The sequence below is a fragment of the Bacillus rossius genome, chromosome 1 (assembly GCF_032445375.1).
Source record: "Bacillus rossius redtenbacheri isolate Brsri chromosome 1, Brsri_v3, whole genome shotgun sequence".
NCBI lineage: Eukaryota > Metazoa > Arthropoda > Insecta > Phasmatodea > Bacillidae > Bacillus > Bacillus rossius.
This window is the reverse complement of record NC_086330.1, coordinates 25,331,710-25,353,498: the sequence shown is the minus strand read 5'-3', so window position 1 is coordinate 25,353,498 and position 21,789 is coordinate 25,331,710. Positions and strand designations below refer to the sequence as shown.

The window sequence follows — 21,789 nt, the reverse complement described above, 5'->3', positions numbered from 1 at the left end:
GCCTCTGTTACCATGCGCAGTGATTGGCTGAAAATTACGTCAGCGAGCCCAGGACACTGCCCGCACGAAGGGAAGGAAAGGAAGGCTGTAAAATCAGTCATTGTCTGAGCACCGTGCCGAGAGATCGTGGTCGGGCGATGGCTCGCATCATTTAACAATGTAATATTGAACTACAACTTAACAGCTACGGTCCGAGCGACGCCTGACAACTTTTTTTTTTCTCTTTGGACCTTTTAATAAATTAGACATTTTTGACCGTAGTCGTAGGCAAAGCTCACAGCGAGGCGACAAAGTGTTTTGTCCAGCCGTCGCTGCCCGGAACTGATCTGGGCAATATAATGTAGTCGTAGTAAGAATCTACGTGTTTTTTCTCCTTTCTGGAAGAACAGTTTAAATTTTTTTGTGTGTGCTCTGTTATACGGAATATGGTGTGATTTTATCATGAATAAAAGAAACAGGTAATCCATCGAACATTGAGCAGTAATTTCTTCGTGACCTGCTTCTAACCTGTATGTTCCACTCATCACCTAATTTCAGCTAGCCGGAGGTGGTGGGTGGTAACAAATGATTAATCATAATCGTCCGAAAGGAGGGTATGAGTTGTGCTCTGTTCAGAAGTTGTTTCTGGAATCTCTAGCACATTCAGATCCGTACCATCTAAGTGAATTAATTTTCTCCTTCGCAGAGGCCTGATAGAATACATAAGGAGATATGACGATATTAGAAGCAAAAGCAAATTCTTAAATATTTTGTTTCCTACCAATTTTTCTGGTGTTATGTTCACGATAGTTCCTAAATTCTTTGTGTCTTGCTTCCAAAGATTCTTCACTTAGCCATCCTATGGGAAGCAATAGAGAACCAATGACATGGATTAGTACCTTATGCATCTTGTACCACAAAGTGTTTAGTAGTGTCTATAAAACACTGCCTGAAGACTCTGTTTAAAGCTTGTATCCACATGTTGCAGCTTGCAAAATTACTAATAATATTTTGATTAGGTCCTTGTGATCACTGGTGCGGCTCATGATTCCTTGAAAAATCTTCTGGCCATATTGCCATTGTTCCATGTTCCCAGTGCTATGCTTCATAACATCCATCAGGAGACTGGTTTGCTGCCTACATGTTTTGATGATGTCTGTTTATTTTCCTTCACTGCAGATTTGTCACTTGCTTGTACTCGCTAGGCTTTCATATACAGGCAGTATGAAATATGCAGTATGCATTCAAAGAATAGGACAAACCGTATGAAAATGTATTTGTGTTGCATTGTCTTTTTTAGAACAGCATCTATGTTGTAAATTTGGTTCGGTATCGATTGGTAAATGTAGCAGAACTACAATGACTTATTACTTGCTAGAACATTGGCCACTTTCCCACATAATAATTTCATGATTTCAATTACATGATGAACATTGAACACCTTGCCATCAATGTTTATACTTGTCGGTGTTAAAGTGGAAATTTGATTTTCAATGTAATCACTTTCTTGCTTTATTATGTCTTGGCTTTTCTTTACAAACTGAAACCAAATGGGAATGCAAAAATGTGTAGATGATGGACGAGTGTTTTGCTATATAGTGTCTCTCCTGAGTTGTCTATCTTTGCCATGATATAACAAACATCCAAATGTCTGAAGCTGTTGAACCTGTACTCTCTACAAATCTTTTTTTATAAGGGGAGTGATTACAGCTTCCGTCAAACCCCCACAAACAATTAAAAAAACTTTAAATTATTCCTACACTAGACTAGACCCGGGTCAGTTTTGATTTTGAACCATTTCAATAAACTGTCCATTTTAGTTCATGAGACATTTTTAGGGGAGTATCTTTATCAATCCGTGCAGATTACAGTTTCCGGTAAACCACTTGTTTGAGTCCAAAACACAACAAAGCCTTTTATAGGTGATATTTACAAAAAAAATGTAACTAGGTGCCAAAATCCTAGTTCAATGGGGCAAATACCGTTGCTTTGCTTTGACGTTCTCACAGGGGAAAGTATATGGGTGGTCAAGTCTTACTTCAAACGTAGATTCTCGTAGAAAATTGGCAAACCTCCATCCATTTGCCAAAATTCAGTATTTTACGACATTGAGGAAATCTAGTATGTCGTTCTGCTCGTTGAAAATGTGTTCCATGACATGCACAGCACAGGGTGCGCCCTCTTCTTTCATCACGCCTCTGTCGCTTCGTCAACCCATCTTTCCAGCATTATACACTATTTAACTTTTCCGCTCAAAAACATTATTTTTGCCAAAAAAAAAGCGCTTACAGCCCAGTTCTGTCACTGATTGACCATGCACTCTCCCTCCATCTCATTTCATCAACACTTCCCCCACTCCTACTACTGTCTTCCTGTCGACATCACTAACTGTCCACACGCAAACTATTTTTTACATGATCATGTCTCATTTCTTACTAAGATTTACGTAATCATTTATACTGTTTAAAATTTTTAAAATTGCCTTGCAAAAGATTTATTACCAAACTAAAATAATAACTTCTTATATGTTTTATTTCAAACACTTTGGTATTTTCCTTTGACAGTAATTGCCAACCTAAAAATTACGTTTCCTGACTAGCCCACACTCGAAAGTATTTATTAAACAACAAAAATTATTAAAATAAGTACCTTGTAACTACTTATTAACTTACAAACTAAACAAAAATAAAAATAGATATTTAACAAATCTTTAAAATCTCAAATAAAACTCTTTAAAAGTCATAAAATTCATATAGAGTCCTTAAAAAATTGTTTCCTGTAAGTGCTGTTGCTATTGTGTGTGCATGGAAATTAAAATCATGTAAAATAAAAATGTGCTACCTCAAATCATGCTGTAACTGTTTGGTGTCGTTACTTTAAAACCACACCAATCGAACACCGTTCGTTACTTCAAGAGGCGTGTGTATTTTGTAACAACAAAAATTATTTATAGCTGTTTTGAACCTTAGGTACTGACTGGTTCTCAGTCTATGTGTAACTTATGGTTATGGTCAACAATTTCACTATAGCTAAACCCTTCTGCAACTGTACATTGCTGACTACTATTTTTATCACTAAACAACTTGAAGCAGTTTTGATCCTTAAGTCCTAAAGCATAAGGTACGTGTTTGATTTCTTTTTTGACCCTTACGTCCTAAAGCATAAGGTACTGTGAAGAGCCTGGAATTCTGATTAGCCCAAAAAATTTTTATTGATTTATTCATGTACATATTTATGTAGTCAGGATGCATTCTATTCGGACAAGCTGGGTGAAGTTTGTTGGTCTCTGTCATAGGTGTTTAAATTGTCAAAGAGAGTATTTTGGGTCAATATGCTTTCCCCTACAATACAGCAGGAAGGACAAATAATGGACTGATACCTTTTGTTTGTGGGTTTTCTTCCACTGTTTGGAATATTAATCAAAAATGAATGATGTAATAAATTACTGTAGGTACAATATGAATTATCCCCTGGGTTACGACAAAGGCCAATTATAATGTAATTTACTAGTTAGGAGACTGCTCACAAGAACCATAAGAGGGATATTTAGTAATTTTAACTTTCTTGTGTTTGATATTGTATTCCCTTAATTAGTAAATAAGAAACATAATTATTTATGGTTAGATGTCTTTCACTTAACAGTTTGATAATTAGGGAATAGGATGTTAACCTAGTATAACATGTGTTTGGATCCTTGAGGTAACTGTCAGTAACATGGAGAACTGTGCTGGTACAGTTAAAATTAAATTTCCTATTGCCATTAAATTTAACGTAATTTAAAATATTAAATACCACGGATTATTTGGGTACTGTTGTGTTCGCTGATTTATTTCTGATCTTTTATGTCCGGTGACCATTTTTGATTAAATTGATATTTTAACAAGTTTATTTTGAATAATATACATATATATACACATATATATGTGGAGATAGTGCCTATTTGCCCTAAGGGAGACGTGTTGCCGGAAAATACGTGGCAGCCCACTCTCGTTCTATAATGTTACGGACGCAGAACACTGTTCCATGTTGCTGCCAGGTATATATCCTTCCGCGGGACTGTTCCTTCATCCGCACGTAATTTTAGTCTTTTTCGCTTGGCATAATGTTTGTTCACCATGGGTGAGCATTCCAATATTGGTTAATGCAATGTCTGTATGTAAATTTCAAATCGGTATGTGCCACTTGGCCGATCTAGGTAATATTTGTTTGTGATTGTGGGCAGCGTCAAGATCCCCGCCATGTTGGATTGGAGAGCACTGCTCATGTGAGCGCAGGAAGGAAGGAGGGAGAGTTAGGAGCGGGACGCGAGCGTGAATGGCTGTGAGTGCCGCAGAGCTGGCCAGTGACCAGGGGTTGGTTATAATGATGATAATATTGCAATAAATTGGTGTCAATTCGACAAGTCTTTGTTTATTTTATCTTGTCCGTGGCTCATCAAAGAACCGAACCACTACAGTACATATTTGATTTCTTGTGAAGTATTGATTTTAGCACCAAAACATTTTCTCACCACATGAATGGCTTACGTCTTAATTTTTACCTAAAAATATTTTGATTGATTTTAATCCTTGTCCATAAGGTGTGAAATCACATTAACTTTTATTTTAGAGCTAAAATATTTCTAACCAATGCATTTTTTAATTGTAAGTTCTATTGCAAAATTTATTTTTTTGAATCAAAGGTGTCATAAAATTTGTATTTTAAGTTTTATCAATTGTGAGGAAAACAGCAAAAAGTGTTCAGTTTTCTAGTGCTGTGAATACCACCTGGCATCGTACGTGTCTAGCCCACTTAGCATTGCAAGACCATGCACTTTTTGGGCGTTTCCACACCTGACTCTGCCTGTACCGAACTATGGGTGGCCTGCGGTGTCAGGCTACCAGAAACATCGGATCGAGCAGGCTCAGACGGCGAACCAGCAGCAGTGTCTGGCTGGCCGCCCAAAGCCTGAAATGATGTCAAGGCTGCGCGGAGCCCTCTTCAGAAACTCATTTGCAGTGTTCTAATTCCAACAGTTACACAGCGGAAATTATAAATCAAAAGTTTTTGTTTTTGTTTTTGTTTTAAGAACATATTTTGTGCTCTAGCCTTATATTTACGTTCATCTTTTTTTTTTACCATCATTAACATCTAGTTCAATGCACTTTCTTTGGCAGGGTCTTTGAACAATCCTTCCTTGAACATCTCCTGCCATTTGCTGCCGACTGGGTACTCGTAGGCTTCTGCTGACTCCGGCTTCATCTTGGTGCTGTAGCCGGGTGCCTGCAAAAATGTAACACACCTGCATCAGGACAACCAACCAACTGTGAAGTCAAAACAAAATGTTTTAAGAGGCAAAAAGTTATCAGAAAAAAAAACATCTTGCAAATATTAAACATTTGTACCCAACCTTACCTAATTCATAGCATATTATCATCTACTGAAAATTGTAAACGTGACTATGTATATCATAGTAATAATTTAAAAAACTAGTAGCCCTTTCTGGCTACGTAAAGAGTATTTTTAGAATAACTATAAATTATTCCAGCAAGTACATATAGTGAAAGCATCTTTTTCCAATTGACACTATCAACTGAATAACAATATGTAAACTTGTTACAAGCCAAATTTCAAAACTGTATTTTGGGATTCGTGGATTAAGTGCAGAGATGTAACAGTCAGATAAAACCCTGATATATTTTACTTACCCGTGCACTTATATATGTAAAATTTAAATCATCTTACATTTTAATGACGTATACTTCCATAAAAATTTTGATCGTAATATTGTATATTTAAAACATGTTAGCCTTGCATCATATGTGTAAAAAGTTTTTGACTGCTTTTGTTTACAAATCTATGGACACGTTACAATTACGTTCAGGAAAGTTTTTGATAATGGTGAACATGCAGTACGTCATCTGAAAAGGCTTTATACAATTTTTCTGTTGTGTTTAACATCTCGTTCACGAGATAATTAGACCACACATTTCTCCATATTTTCCTAACATGGGAAACATATGCCACTAGGTAATAAAAAATACACATAAAAACACAAGTTATTATAGGCTGTACTCACACATAAAAAGATAATGCATTTTTGGCATAAATACATTATGCTGCTTAACCAGCGTCCTCGTGGGAGAAGAGAGAATTAATGGCACAGAGCAAGTAAAATGGCTTGTTGATTATTACTGGCAAGTATGCCCTCTGACCATCAGGTTAGCCCGTAACAATCCACAAGCTACCAAGCCACTCCACACCATTGACTCTCATTGTCCGAGGAAGATGGGCCAACCTGCTAACTGTCAATCTCACTCCGGTGCAAAAATGGTGTTTTCCTTCTGAAATTGTTGTGCAAGTAGCCTTTTTCCACAAAATACACAGTTTGCGCTGTTATAATTTCTTTCAATATCATGCTGCCAGTTTTTAATGTAAAATCACTAAATTATCAAACTTTGACACAATGTATTATTGTTTGATAGCTTGTGAATGACTATGGACATTTTATCGTGCTACAAATCATTACATGATTACACAGTTGTTTCATTAGTTGTTACTTTTGCATTTAATTAATTGACTTTGTGGTGAAAATACAGGCTGATATAAAGACATTAGAAGAACCTACTAAGTAGTAAAAATGTAGTTTTGTAACTACCTACTTGGCAATTTATCAGTTTTTTTCCAGGTTTTGAAAATACCATTTCAATCCTCAGAGTTTTCCCCCCGTCAGCGGGGGAACCGTGTCGCCAAACTCGACGGCGTCCGGGACGTGTGCGGTACTCACGGTGGGGGCCATGTAGTGCGCGTGCTTGATCACAGTCGGGTTCTCAAAGTGCTCGTGCTGCTGGTCCACGAACTCGATCATGCGGCCCTCCGACGTCCCGGACAGGGCGACGAAGTCGAAGATCTGCAGGTGCTGCACCATCTCGCAGAGGCCCACCCCGCCCGCATGCGGGCACACGGGCACTGACACAACAACGTCATTAGGGACACGAGACTTCGTGGTCGACTGCGATACAGCCGACATATCCACAGAATGTGAGATGTCATTAGATACACCGTGTCAGGGCCGGATTTAGGGGAGGGCAACCGGGCGAAAGCCCCGGGGCCTCCACAAATCCTTTGATATTCATTTTTTCGCTGTTTTACCTTTACCTACAGTACTTTGTACATACATGATTATATTTTTGTTAAACATTAACAGAAATATTCATAACACTAAAATTTAATTTCATATAATTCTTGTCTCCGATTATATTTAGTTATGTTATTAAAAATACTAAGAGAATCTACTTGATTTCACAATAAATTACTTATTGGAAAACTCGACTGAAAAAAAATTGTTCATTTTAGTCCTCTGTTTCCCCGAGGCCTCCAGACCTCTAAATCCGGCCCTGCACCGTGTACAACCAAAATGCAAAGCAATTTACAGTGCAACAGTACTATTATTATTTATTTATTTATTTATTACAATATTCCAGAGAGCATTTCTCTATTTTGGAACCATACATGTCAAAATTATAAATAATCTTTTCTTAAGAAAACAGATGCATTTAGCCTGTATCAGAATGAGATATAACACAAACACTATAAATTGCACAGTTAACACTACATTATTCATCATACATCCACTGTAACAAAAACACTTAGCCTGTATGTGAAATAACATCAAAGTACTAATTAATTCATGAAATAAAAAATATATATATTAAAACAAAAAATTACTCATAATTCTAAAATTTTGCTCTACAAAATCCAAAATTCAATATATGTATCACATTATTTTAGTATTAACCAAGTTTATCTATAACTAACTGCATGGACCAAGAGTAAGATAAAAATTTATTTTGTTTCTCTATTATCACATTCCTTTGAATAAATTGAGAAAACAGTATTAACAAAGATTTTATTACTTTACATGTTGATTAATGCCAATTTTCTTAAATATGTAGATTTTTAAAAAATTAAAACATTACTGAAGCAAATCTTCTACTTAATAAAAATTTGGAAAAAAATAATGTGTGTATGTATCATATCATGTTACTGCATTTCTGACATTTTTAGTCTGCTTAAGTTCATTGTTGCTCATGATTTTCATTTAAGTATAGTGATTCCTGTTTCCTAATAGAATACATTTCACATTTGGTATTCCTCTTTAAACTATATTGAGATTTAAACAACCCAGGCTGCTTGCCCTACCCACTCTCTAAATAAGTTTATTAAAGGTTTATTAGTTTTTTTATCAGAAATAAAACTTGGTTAGGTTTTCTAGTATTATTTAAATAACAGCTTTTGATTCTTTTTAGAAGTTTTTGTGCAACTGCAGCATGTTTCACAAAATAGATTATATTTATTAAAATTTTTTTTTAAATATTTATGATGGTTTGTTTACCTTATCATAAAAAAGTCATTTGAAGGTATTTTTACCTACTTTGCTCTTGGTTAGTTATTTTCTTTTATAATTTTTTCTACGGTTTTTATCTCAACGCGGGCTGATACAATTTTTTGCCATTCACATAAGTGTTAGAGAGAGACCCCGAGACATGTAAACATGGGAAAGACTCTGGATTTGGTCGAAATGGTGTTGCCATGCCCCAGTATTGGCTGATATTTTTATGTGCATTTTTTTTATTGGTCAGGAATTGCATCACATGGGCACCCTTGTCTTATCTCCGAAGTGAAGGGCGGCAGTGAAGTTGGTAGTTGTGTGATCGTGGTACCAAAGTCAGGCGATGGTTTGAAAATAATATAATTACGTAGTTGAGAAGGAATTCCCACAGCTGCAGTCCAAGCGGCGCAGATTTATAAACATTTTTGGACCTTTAATTTAGAATTCATTAACTGCAGTTACATGTTACAGTCAAACCTAAATTTTTATACAAACAATTTCAACCAAAAAAAATGTGTTCCTCCTTGTACCCTCCAACCTCACCCCCCCTACCCACACCTCCCTCCACACAAAATAAAACAAATGTATCAAAATCAGAATTCATGGGTCTGTGTACGATATTATGTTACTGCTGAAAGTTTTATAATGGAACCTACACCTAACAAATAAGAATTTTTTATGCTATTAAAATAACTATACAGTAGTATCTCGTTATAAAGAACATCACTAAAGCCTCAACTTTTATACTTAGTAATGAAAGTACTTTATTCTGAAAATTACCTTTAAAAAGTAGTATTTTTGAATTTTTAAAATTAAAGTAGTAGGGGATCAAATGTTACATTAGATTGGAAGCAAATATTTGTAAAACAACAAGAATTTAAAAAAAATTACTGAACTTAATACAGTAGCCTAAATTCTAGGCCTACATATACAAAATGACAAATGGGTTAAACTATTTTGCAGATATGTACATTTATTGGGATAGAATTCCCTCGTCATCTCCTAGGCGAAGTCTCTTGCGACCAGCAGATAAAGATGACTGTTCATACAGTTTAATAATTTTTTCGCGATCTTTTATTATTGTTGAAAGTGTAGTGGGAACCAAACCAAATGTCCGTGCCACATCTCGGTCATTCCATATGAAATTAACCAGAGGCCTTAACCTCTACACCTTACACATTTGATCAAAGAACACTGGATGAATGTAAGGTAAGATTTGTTATCCGTGTTTTATAATTTGTAAAAAATTTGTAGTCTATAACAATAAAATTTGAATACTTTACTAAGTCAAAATTTTATGTAAAATTATGCTACTCTTCCTTGCTGCAACTATTTCTTAAGGCGGCATGGTATCTAAACCAGAGCTAAATGCATTAATTAAAAACTGAAGGTTACTTGAAGCCAAAACTTCTGCCTTGGTAATTTCGAACCTTTAATTGCTGCGGAAGAAACAACGCTCGAGAATTGTCTTTTTAGGACGTCTGCTAATAAAGTTGGCAAATAACATTATGTAGGATTGTTGTTTTGCAGTTTTTCAATGTTGTCTTCCAAAAACCAATAACGTACAACTGACGCTTAAAGCATTTATTTATCTACCATGCCCCCTTAAGCATCTACTAAATTTCTCATTTTTATTTACTCATGATCCCATTGATTCTCCACCTTGAAATTTGGCACAAATCTAACCAATATATGTAGAAATAACATACTTTTTTTTAAAAAAAAAAAATCGAAAATGGTGTTTTTTAGAAATTCAATATTAAAAATTTGAAAACAAATAAAAATTATTTTTTTTCCGAAGTTGGTCATGTTACATATCAAATTGAAGCCCATTCAATGACCTTTAAAATGATCAATCAAACAGCCTTCTAGCACCATTAGTTGGAAACCTACAAGTATTTGAGTGATCCAAAACATTGCTAAAATTGGCTATTTTTGAAATTTTCAAAAATTTATACAAAAAAAAACTACTCAAATTTTTTTTTTAGAAAAAATAGATTTATAATGTATTTAGTTGATATTACCAATATACAAAAAATCATATAAATCTGAAACATGAAGTTTCTAAATTAATTTTTCATTGGTTGATTTGATATGGATTGACTCATCTGCATTTTTCTTGCCTTTGTCAACTTCTTTTAAAATTTCCACATTTTCCTTTAAAGTAAATTGCTTGCGTTTCTTTTTATCTTTTTGGCCATCCATCCTGATTAAAATATTCAATCAACAATATTGTTTTCCTTGTGCCACGTCAAACGTAAACAAACCTCTCATCCATAGATAACCATAGCTCCGCACTAGTAGCGTGCGTCGACAGCATGGCTGTGCCAGGCAACATTCCGACCTTCGTGGCAAAACAAAGCGTGTCGGCCAAGTTGTGACACCAAACAGTTCAAAAATTAACCTGCATAAATTAACATTATTGGATTTTCTATTTTGTATATAATTTAAAATATAATTTTTATTTAACGATTGTATCTGAGGTAATTAAAACTTTTAAAACGTGCTCTATAAATAACCAAAAGATGGCGCAGCTAAAAACAATTGTCTTGAAGAGGGGCGAGACAGCAATCAATTGTTTAGATCAGTGGTTCCCAACCTGGGGGTGATCGCCCCCAAGTGGGCGATTTGGGTTATCAGAGGGGCAATAAATAAGTGGGAGGCGATTTGGGGGCGATGAGTATTCAAAGGGGGAAAAATTAAAATAATACTGTACAGTACAAGTTGCCGTATAGCAGGAGTCATTAGCTATTCTTAGCCGGCGAGTTCACTGCACTCACCCCTCTCCACAGTCACCCACCTGTTGTTGCTCAGCGTGACCGACTGGGGACTCAACCCCCTCCCTCTCCAGCTATCACAACACACTTGCCATTGACCTACATTCGTCTTCAATCTTCACCAGTCTTTGTGTGCCTCACCATTAGTTTTTGTGTGTCTTTTCTGCTTTTGTGCGTTTGTTTTGAAGTGTAGAAGTTCATGCACAATGGAATCAAAAAAGAAGAGTGTCGTCAATACTCAGCTGAGTATTTAAAATTCTGTTTTATCGCGTCAACGCAAAATGTGCAGTTTCCACATTGTCTTTTGTGCGATAAAACATTTACTTGTAATGAAGCCATGAAGCCTTCACGAATGAAAGATCATCTATCAAGAGAACACAGTGATAAAGTGAGTAAAGAACTTAGTTATTTTCAACACCTCAAAGCTAAAGCTAATGAACGGACTAATGTGAGTGAATTATTTAAAAAAACAAGCAACCGAACTTAACAAAGGTCTTCTTGCTTCTTACGAGGTGTCTTTATTGATCGCTAAATGTGGTAAACCTCACACAATTGGCGAGACTCTTGTTTTACCTGCTACCAAAAAAATGGTTGAAATCATGCTAGACGAGAGTCCTAGTAATAAGATAAGTCAATCAGTTCCTTTGAGCAACAATACTGTTTCCAGGCGAATTGACGAAATGGCCACGGACGTTGAATCCAAACTCACCAATTTGTTGAAAAAAAGTAAATTTGCAATGCAGATTGATGAATCAACTGTGATTGATAACAAAGCAATTTTATAAGCTTATGTGAGGTTTATCAACGAACAAAAGGAAATTACCGAGGAAATGTTTGCTAGAACTTTGATAACTGATACGAAGGGATCGTCGATTTTTAAAGCGGTGCAAGGTTATTTTGAGGAAAAAGAGATTCCTCTAAAAAACATGAGTCCTTGCGCAACAGACAGTGCTCCTGCCATGTCAGGTCGTCATGCTGGGTTTCTAGCCCACCTTAAGAAAGAAGTGCCAGAGGTCATTACTATTCACTGTGTCATTCATCGTCAACACTTAGCTGCGAAAAAATTGAGTGGTGTCCTGCATGAAACCCTACAACTGGTTATTGCTGGTGTCAACAAGATCAAAGCTAATCCCCTCAATAACTGTTTGTTCCGAAAACTTTGCCATGAAAATGATGAGGAATTTGAACGTTTGCTTCTACATACGGCCGTGAGGTGGCTTTCCAAAGGAAACTGTTTGCACCGTTTCTTCGAATTATTTGACACGGTTACCAAGTTACTCGACACGTCTGATCCTGTTTTAAGTGAGAATTTGAGCAACACAAGTTTGAACTAGTGTACCTTACAGATATTTTTGAAAAAAAGAACGAAGTCAATATAAGGCTTCAAGGAAACAAGATGAACCTTATCAAGGTCAAAGGAATTATTTCATCATTCAACGCCAAGTTTGATATTCACAAGGTAAATATTAGCCGTAAAGAGCTCATTCAGTTTTAGACCCTTAAAAAGTGTTCTGTGTCAGATAATGTGATTCCTGAACTCCCAGAAGACAAAAAATCCTAATTTTTTCTGATCACCTTGACCAGTTAAAAACTGACATGGAATCAAGATTTGAAGATTTGACCCAGTTACAAATTCCGGATTGGATTCTTGATCCATTCTCGTTTGAAGCAGTGGATAAGCTTGATAACTCTTTGCAGACAGAGACTCTAGATCTGAAGTATGACTGTGAGGCGAAAATCATTTTCAAGCAGAGCGGTTACAAGTTAGTTGGGTGAAGCTTATGGACACTTAGGTATCCACAACTGTGGGGAAAAACTGAACCACTTCTCATCTCGTTTCCGTCAACATATTTAGTTGAAAAAGGATTTAGTTCTGTTGTTCAGCTCCTCACAAAACAAAGAAATAAGTTGGACATTTGCCTAAAAGGAGACTTGCGTCTGAACTTGATGAACATAAAGCCAGATATTCAAGCTTTAACTGAAATCCACCAAGCACAAGGCAGCCATTGAAAAGGTAAAATAAAACACAAAAAGTTTTCAAACTTTCAATTAACCTTGAATGATTGCTACAGCTGTTTCTAGTGTTAATAAAGTTATTTGAATAATTTTTTCAAATTTTAACTGTCAACTTTCTTAATTTTTCCAGATTCCAATTTAAAAATGAAAACATGTACGCCTGTTTTTTTTAATGTATGACAATGATCTTAGTTCTTTGTTCTTAAAAATAAATATGTAAAAAATGTACATTTTAATTATTTTTATATTTTATTTTAGAGTGACCGGATAAAACTGCTATGGTTTTTTTTTATATACGGTAATAAAATTGTTTAAATAAATAAAAAAAAATTTACTTTTTACAGTTTACTTCAAATTAAAATGAGGCATATAATGAAATTTTAAAAAAAAGGCTGGGGGGGCGATAGGTGTTAGTCAACCTCCAGAAAGGGGAGATGAACCACAAAAGGTTGGAAACCACTGGTTTAGATTGTCTCGTGCACTAAGTGTGTGGTCCATGGAGGAGGACGAATGGCGCGTTATACTGTACTATGATTCTATGAATCGTTGATACAATGTTTGTTTACGTTTTATACTTGTTAACGATTGTTGAAAGTGATAAAAATTAATCGTAATTTACATTTATATTAAAGAACCCCTGCGCAAAATCAGTAACTACCATGTAAAATTTTCCTGATAACTGGAAAAGAATGGTCGTTGTATTGAAAGGTAGGATACTTTTTAACGTTAAAGTGAAATATTTTTACATTGTTTACATTGGTGTTTTGAGCGGGAATTTAAAATCATACGTTGAACTGAAAGATATGTTATTTTGAAGTACGTTGTAACGGAATTTCACTGTATATCCATTCTCAACGTATTTTCGTATTTTACTTAAGGGGGGTTAGACCCCATTATTTGGATTCCTACATCTTTTAGTTATAATTATTATTTTAAACTATTTAACCCAATTTTTGGCATGTCAAGGCATAAATATTATCTACCAGACCTTCTACACCTTGTTGCTAACACATATTTACTATCAGGCTCTAGTATGTGAGCATCATGAGGAAATAACTTATTATTTCAAATGGGCAACTACAACTGTCTTGATAATCACACCAGTTCACAAGTGTTCACTTCAACAAGCAGCCAAAGCTAAGTCCTATACCATGATAACCAAAAAAAAATTAGCACGGAAGCTTCATTGCAAGCGGTATCAAAACATTTGAAATTGCAAGAATACGAGGCCTAATCCCCCTTAAGACTAGTATTTCTGTATACGAAACACTTCAACACCTCAAATCTTTTGAGATCTAAGACCTGCATCTACAAATTTTAACAAGAAATAAATTAACTCTGTTCACCTCCAAGTTTCTGTGCCATCAGGTAGACGGACAGGATCTCGTTGACGCCCCCGATGCGACACGAGTCGATCTGGCAGAACTGCATGGCACCGGACTGGAGGAACTGCTTGAAGAGCACCCTGTTGCAGCACATCTCTCCCGTCGCGATGCCGATGCCCAGTGGCTTGAGGGCCTGCCAAACACACACAAGCGTGCTTTTAACTAAGATCAGCTGTGGATTTTTTACGTGCAGCCAACAGTTGAAATACACATTAAACTACTTTAAATTTTATTTGCTACACAGTCCATGTCATGTGAGCATGAAATATTTTGATACAAAAAAGTTTAAAGATATAAATTCCTGAAAGAAACTAGAAACATCTAACAAATACACTAAAAAATAATCATCTTAAAGTTTCTGTGCTTGATAAATTTTTTTTGTATCTACAAATTACACAGTATGTTGACTAACATTGTTCAAATTCAGTTTCATTATATTAACCATTTTTTTTTCTTAATCACTTCAGTTTGTTATTTATTACATTTGACATGTGAAGATTTTAAAAGATAAATGTCTGGTATTTGTATTTAATAATTTTGAAGGTTAAAGTCATCTGAAATGATTTTACTATGTCAGCTATTACTGTAAAAAATAAAAATGTTGCCAAGCACTAACTATTTTGGTTGTCTAGTTGACACACCATGAACAAAGCACTCAGATTTGTTTAGTCTGTTATACTTTCACAGACCTTAAGTAATCCAAATACAGTGAAAGGTCTTTCATCTGGTATTCCATGGTTCAGAACACTCTGTGATCCCCCACCATCTGAATCACTCGGATTCAGATTTTTCAAGTGGATTCCGGATGTTGAATTTGACATACTGGTCCAATCTCAGCATTGCCTGCATTTTCAGTTCACTCAGAGCTTAAAAATACTGTCTGCTTTCATTTCAGTAGTACCTATGTCTCCTGTTTTCTATTAGGTTAAAATGTTAAAATTCAAATTTTCACATTTGGTATTCCCATGAAAACTAAATTGATGTTTGATAATACAGCAAACTTGCTAATCTGGCATAGCCATAGTCCTGAATGTGTGGAACTAAGACCACTCATTATACTACTTACTATCTGAAGCCATGGAGACACACACAGCTTTTATTTGTGTATACATTTATTTATTCAATACATACCCTTGAAGAATTTTTATCGTAAAACCATAAAACTATTGAACTAGTCATAGGGATAAGAGATTACGGTTTTATTTTTAGGCTAATTTCATTTTTAAAGAAGGAGATATGTGTTATTATTTTAATTTTTTTTTAAATTTATAAATATAGGATATTATTAAACAAATATGTCACCTAAATGTTTTACGATACTTATGATGCACTTTTACAATATAATAATTTGTAATAATTAACATGTCTAGGACAGAACTACTCAGAACAAAAAAAAAAATTGGCAGATATATTTGTGTGTTTGAAAAATGTACCACCAGAGTAATGTAAAAATGAGTTAGCATACTATAAAAAAAGTTGCAAATTCAAAAAAACAAAAAAGTAAACATTTTCAAATATATGTAATACTAATACGTACATACTTTTTGGTACACACTTCCAGCTAAATAAATTAGATTAATTGAATTTACCATATTAAAAGATCACAGTTTTGCAATTAAAAATAATTCTTTATTAAAAAAGCTGATTAAATTCATGACTTTAGTTGCATTTTGGTGATTTATGGTGCGTTAATTTGAATTTCTGTGTTACATGGTGTATCAAAATGCTTTTCAGTAGTAATTTGGTTTTATCGCAATTCACCTTATAATCTTGTCCCTGGTTAAAAAAAATAAAAATAAAAAAATTCGTGGTTTTTACATATTACGTTGAAGAGAATACCATAGTTAAAGACATTAAGAAGCTGAAATAAATATTTGGAACAAAATAATATTTTGACCTGCATACATAACAAAAAATAACTAGTTTCAGCAATTTTTACATTAAGTTTGTACAGCTCCCTAGAGCGGGTCTCACACATACGAGTCTGGCTCGCAAGTCCAGCTCAGAAAAATCAGATCGCAAAGACAGACTCGTACGTGTATGGACTGCCTAAATCAATTTAGGATACACAAACTATTTTAAATTTATTGCTGGTGTATACCTATATACATATAGTCATAAAACTAAAACAATTCAGATATGCTAATAAATAGGTACTTAAGGATTATATAAAATTTAAAAGGGCTAAAACTGTTGATACTGACACTAGAAACAAGGTAAACTGTACACAAAATAAATACCCCAACGGTTTTTTACAAATTTATTGCACATAATCAGTGGTATTATCCCAAAATTTATTTCTCCTTTCGTGTTGTGAGTTCCATAAAGGTATAGAAGGGATGAGACAGAAGTGTCTTTTTAACAGTAGATTTATATTTGCTAATGTTATCCAATTCTTTGATCCTGTATGGTGATGTATTATATATTTCCTCTTGGTGTGTGTGTCTTACTTGCATTTTCCCAGTTTAACTTCTTGTTTAATCTACTGGCTTTTCTTACTAGTTTACCTTTCCAATGGCAAGGTGACCAAGAACGTCATCTGGAGAAGTTGGTTCTTCAATCCACACTGGCTTGAACTCCGCCAACTGTTTCATCCATTCAATGGCCTCTGCTACATCCCAGGTTTGATTTGCATCAACCATCTGTGAAATAAAACCAATGGCACCCAGTTCAGGAAAGTCACAGCCATCCGTAAACACACAAAACTTTTGTGGTTTCACAAAGAGGAATTGAATATAATGCATGAAATTAAAATGTCAACAGCACAAGTCCACATGCTTCTTTTAATTAAACAGGTACGTTACATTTCTGGACTCTTGAATTTTGTTATAGTGAAGGTTTTTCTGTAAATTGTAACACTTAAAGAAACCATTATTTTTTTTAAATATTTTTGTAGCTATTAAGAATATAATAAGCCCACAAAAATTCTATTGAAAGTTTAAAGTTCTGCTAGTACTTTAAAATGGTACTGATGACGTTTTCACAGTAGTAACACACTTTTCTTCTTACTATGTTAATGTTGAAGTTTTACTTCTAAACAACCAGAAATGTATTCAATTTTAATTATATGTAGAGAATTTTAATAAATTACTGTTTACACTGATTGGGTTTGCTAGTAAACAACTGTGGATTGTGGTAATTGCACAGTCTTTTAGGTAGCACTAGGCAAGTGTGGCAAGTTCAAGGTTTATTTACTTGTCTTCAAAATATATCATAAGCTGCATCTAAAAGCAACTTCAAAACCCCTACAGCAACTAAACAAGGCAACATCCTGAAACTCATACCATTTGACCTTGGTGTACAAAACAGACTAGCAAACAAGTGTAAGCTGTCTTTTTTAATTTTTGTTCGCTAAAAAATCTGGCCTCTACTAATGACCAGACGTGAAATAATGCAGCATAGCAAATAATTTACTGTACATATTGCAATACATCCATCCGTTCAATGATTGCTCTTCTGTTTGCCTACATAATGTAAATTAAATTTTTACAATCATATGTGACAGGATATAGAGTTTAAGTACAATATTTGGTTTTTCTCAGAATAAGTTGGTACAATTTATTTGCAAATTAAAGTCACTTCAATGTGGAATAAACAAACCAATGAACAGTCTGACAAGAATATTATAGTTACCATTTTTTTGTCATAGCCAATCACTTCTCTCACTATCCGACATCTTTTACGGTCATCCTCCAAGTTCTGACCGACTTTGACCTTGAATGATGTGAATCCAGCAGCAAGGTATTCATGGCACAGCTGTCTGACCTTTTCTGTCGAGTACCCCAACCATCCTGAAAACAACAACTAGGTTTACACACTTACAAGCTTCCTTATTCACCCCCTTATTCCTTTCAAGTACTAAGTAACCATAGGAATTCCAATAACAAAACAGAGAAAACCAGAAACCAGATTTATATGAACCTGCTACAACATGGCTGACTAAATGTTACATGGAGTCTACCGAGACTCTATGGACGAAGAGGACTACGAAGTCACGCTCCAACTAAGCGCATCTCTGGCTTTATGACCGGTCAGAGTAGGGTTGCCAACCGTCCCGTATTGTACGGGATTTCCCGTATTGTACGGGATTTCCCGTATTCTGTGACTAAAAGAATTATCCCGTACGTAGGCAGGACGGGACGTGATATTTCCAGTATCTTGTTTAAAGTTCAATTCACACACCTGCATAAAATTGAAAAAGTATTTTTCCGCCTGCGCTGCACCACCTGTTACATTTATTGCGAAATTGCGAGGCTCCGTTTACTCCGGAGTTCACTGGCCATCAAATAGTTTATGTTGACGCCGACAGGTGGCATCACTCGTCCGCGCTTAGTCTGTTATGTTTATGTTGATATTGTGTTGAGTTGAAAACGGATAAAGTTATCTTTATTATCATATCTTTATGTATTAAATTCATCACTCAAAAAATTATTAGGCCAATACAAAAAATTTTAATATTTCAACCAGGTGCATAATTTATTTTCAGATACAAAAACTGCTAAAATAGCACCAATTTGCATCTAGAAATTCAAATTTTCCCGGGGGAGAGACCCCGGACCCCCCGCTCTATTAGTTGGGGTTCAGTGTCCCTTATGGTCAGGGTGAAATAGTTGGTAAACCTAGGTCAGAGCAGACCTTTCACTCTAACATAAACTTGCAAAAATTATAAATCAGTAACAATGGGATTTACAGTGAACATTTTCAGTGCAACAGAATCCTGAAAAAATTTGTTGTTTTGAATTTCAATAATTAAATTAATGCTTGCTTATTGGTGCAGAACAGGAGATAGCTGATCAGGACCCAACTTCCAAGGAAGGGGTGGTGTTACAAGTAACATTACAAGCCATCAGAAGGCTGGCAGACCTGTTGCCAAGAGATGGCCTACTGTGAAGATTATGTGAGAAAGAGTAATACTAGAGTGAGTGCTCCATCCTCCATCAAAGACCATATGTACTATACGTACTTGTACAGCAGAAGTCCAGCATGAACAAATCAGTGTAACAGTATAGGAATGTAATTAAGTGTGTGTAATGTGAGGTTATACTATTATTACCTACTAATACTACTTCTGTAGCATATACTTTATAAATGAAATGAGTGCCATATTAGAACAAGTGCCAGTGTGGTAGTTAACAACCACTGCTTTTATTTATATCCTTACTAAAAGATTGCTTATTGTGTACCATTGTGCAACGACTGTATACAATAGCGCGAACACAATACCATATCAGAAATGTTGTGATTGTTTGTAACAAAACCTATATTATTTCCTTTAACTACATTGTTTTACGATTTTATTATTATAGTTATGTTTAAAATATTGTTATTTTAAATATATGGTAAATATGTAGTGTACGGATTAGCGCCAGAAAAAAATTTAAAAATCTGAAATAACTTTTATTATATGCTCTTTTACGTCCTCTTTTCAAAACAGCCTGCGGAGATAAGAAATTCCAAATACTTTAGGAGATGTCGAATTTTTTAATTTTCATATTTGGGCGATATTTGTTAAAAAATAATTTAAAATTCCGAAAATACCTTTATTCTGTGCTCTTTAACTTCCTCTTTTCATTAAACCCGGCAGAGAAAATAAATTCCAAATACTTTAGGAGATATCAAATTTTTTAATTTTAATCACTATATCTGTACATTCACACGGCGTCGACCATTGCTTTTTGTTTACGAGTGTCAATTGTGTTTTATTGGATAAGGTTGTCACGTGATAGGTCGTGATAGGCCAATATTCAAATGAACCAATAGGTGATGATTAATTTATTATTGTTCAAAACAATGTGTAATTACAACGGTCACTTCCGCTATTTGTATCAGATGTTGTAGTCGTTCTTGGAATTTGTGTATCATTATCGTGTTACATTCTGTCTTTGAAATGGCCTGTGTTTCTGGGAATAGTCAGCTATGCGGCGGGTGTACCTTGCATGTATTCGATTTTGTGCATTTGTGTGATGATTGGAAATTTTTGTTTGAATTTTTAGTAGATCATGGAGTTTTGAGTAGTGAGGTAAAGTGCGACCAATGTGGGACGGTAATTGAGTTGGCCGAGGACAGCGAATATTTTCAATGTCACCGGACAACGGTAACTCGTGCCAGTAAAAGAATTAAAAGGGTAACTTGTTCTTTCAAAAAATCTTTCAGAACCGGCACGTGGTTTTCCAAAAGTAGACTTTCGGTTGAAACGATTATGAAGATGACTTATTTTTTTTAACGATTCATCACCCAAATACTGTTTTCATTCAGAAGAATTGTAATGTCAGTTTGAAAACCATCTTAGATTGGACGTCCTTTTGCAGGGAAGTTTTAATTAAGTGGAGTTTGGACTTAAATGTAGGGAAATTGGGTGGGCCGGAGAAAGTTGTCGAAATTGATGAGGCAAAAATTGGTAAGCGTAAAAATAATAAGGGGCGAGTCATCCAGGATCAGTGGGTTTTTGGCGGAATCGAGAGAAATGGTGATAACATTTTTCTCGTTCCTGTCAAAGATCGTACTAGCACAGGGGTCGGCAACCTGCGGCTCGCGAGCCACATGCGGCTCTTTGGAAGTGAAGCTGCGGCTCTTCAGTTCCGTTCCAGAAATACTGCATCACCAGGTCATTTATACAGAAAATACTTTTTTATTACAAACCAGTAGTAAGCCTGGTTTTTTTCCACGCTTGTTATATTTTACTAAACAATATGTCATCAACCAGTTAAATCATCAATTTAAAGCTATCCATCCGCCCGAGGTTTTCGTTTTACTAGTACTTACGGGCTGTGCTGTAAGTGTTTAATTGTTTTAATTTTTTACTAATATAATGAGTGATTATCTAATAAGACCATTTATATTATCAATTTTGTTGTGAAAAAACACTTCTTATATATATATATATATATATATGAATATATTTTTCTTATGAATAAAAAAATAGATTAGTTTTTTTTATCGAAAATCTTTATTATGCAAGTACTATTTATTGTTGGCAAGAAAAATTTTTGTGGCTCTTAAAAAACTTTGAAATTTTGTAAATTGTAATTTTTGGCTCTTTAGACTCAAAAGGTTGCCGACCCCTGTACTAGCAGAATGCTCCTGCGCGTGATCAAGAAGTACATTTCACCTGGAACAACAATTATAAGCAACTGTTGGCGTGCTTATAATTGTCTTTCTCAGCATGATTATCTTCACCTGAAGGTTAATCATAATATGAATTTTGTTGATCCCGACACAGGGGCGAACACCCAAAGAATAGAGAGACTTTGGCGGGAAGTAA

At 35.0% G+C, this 21,789-nt stretch overlaps 1 protein-coding gene across 3 annotated transcripts in view; it reads right to left on the bottom strand.

Annotated features, from left to right (window-relative positions):
- Window positions 1-4,363: 4,363 nt before the first annotated feature.
- LOC134533334 (mitochondrial enolase superfamily member 1-like) overlaps window positions 4,364-21,789 on the bottom strand; it is a 151,515-nt gene continuing 134,089 nt past the window's right edge. For all 3 annotated transcript variants that reach the window (XM_063370859.1, XM_063370853.1, XM_063370865.1), the window contains exons 7-11: window positions 18,162-18,319; window positions 17,036-17,170; window positions 14,490-14,661; window positions 6,746-6,927; window positions 4,364-5,241 (exon numbers count right to left, since the gene is read on the bottom strand). In XM_063370859.1, the coding sequence (XP_063226929.1) occupies window positions 5,110-5,241; window positions 6,746-6,927; window positions 14,490-14,661; window positions 17,036-17,170; window positions 18,162-18,319 (779 nt within the window). In that variant the 3' untranslated portion in view covers window positions 4,364-5,109. The remainder of the gene's footprint in view (window positions 5,242-6,745; window positions 6,928-14,489; window positions 14,662-17,035; window positions 17,171-18,161; window positions 18,320-21,789) is intronic.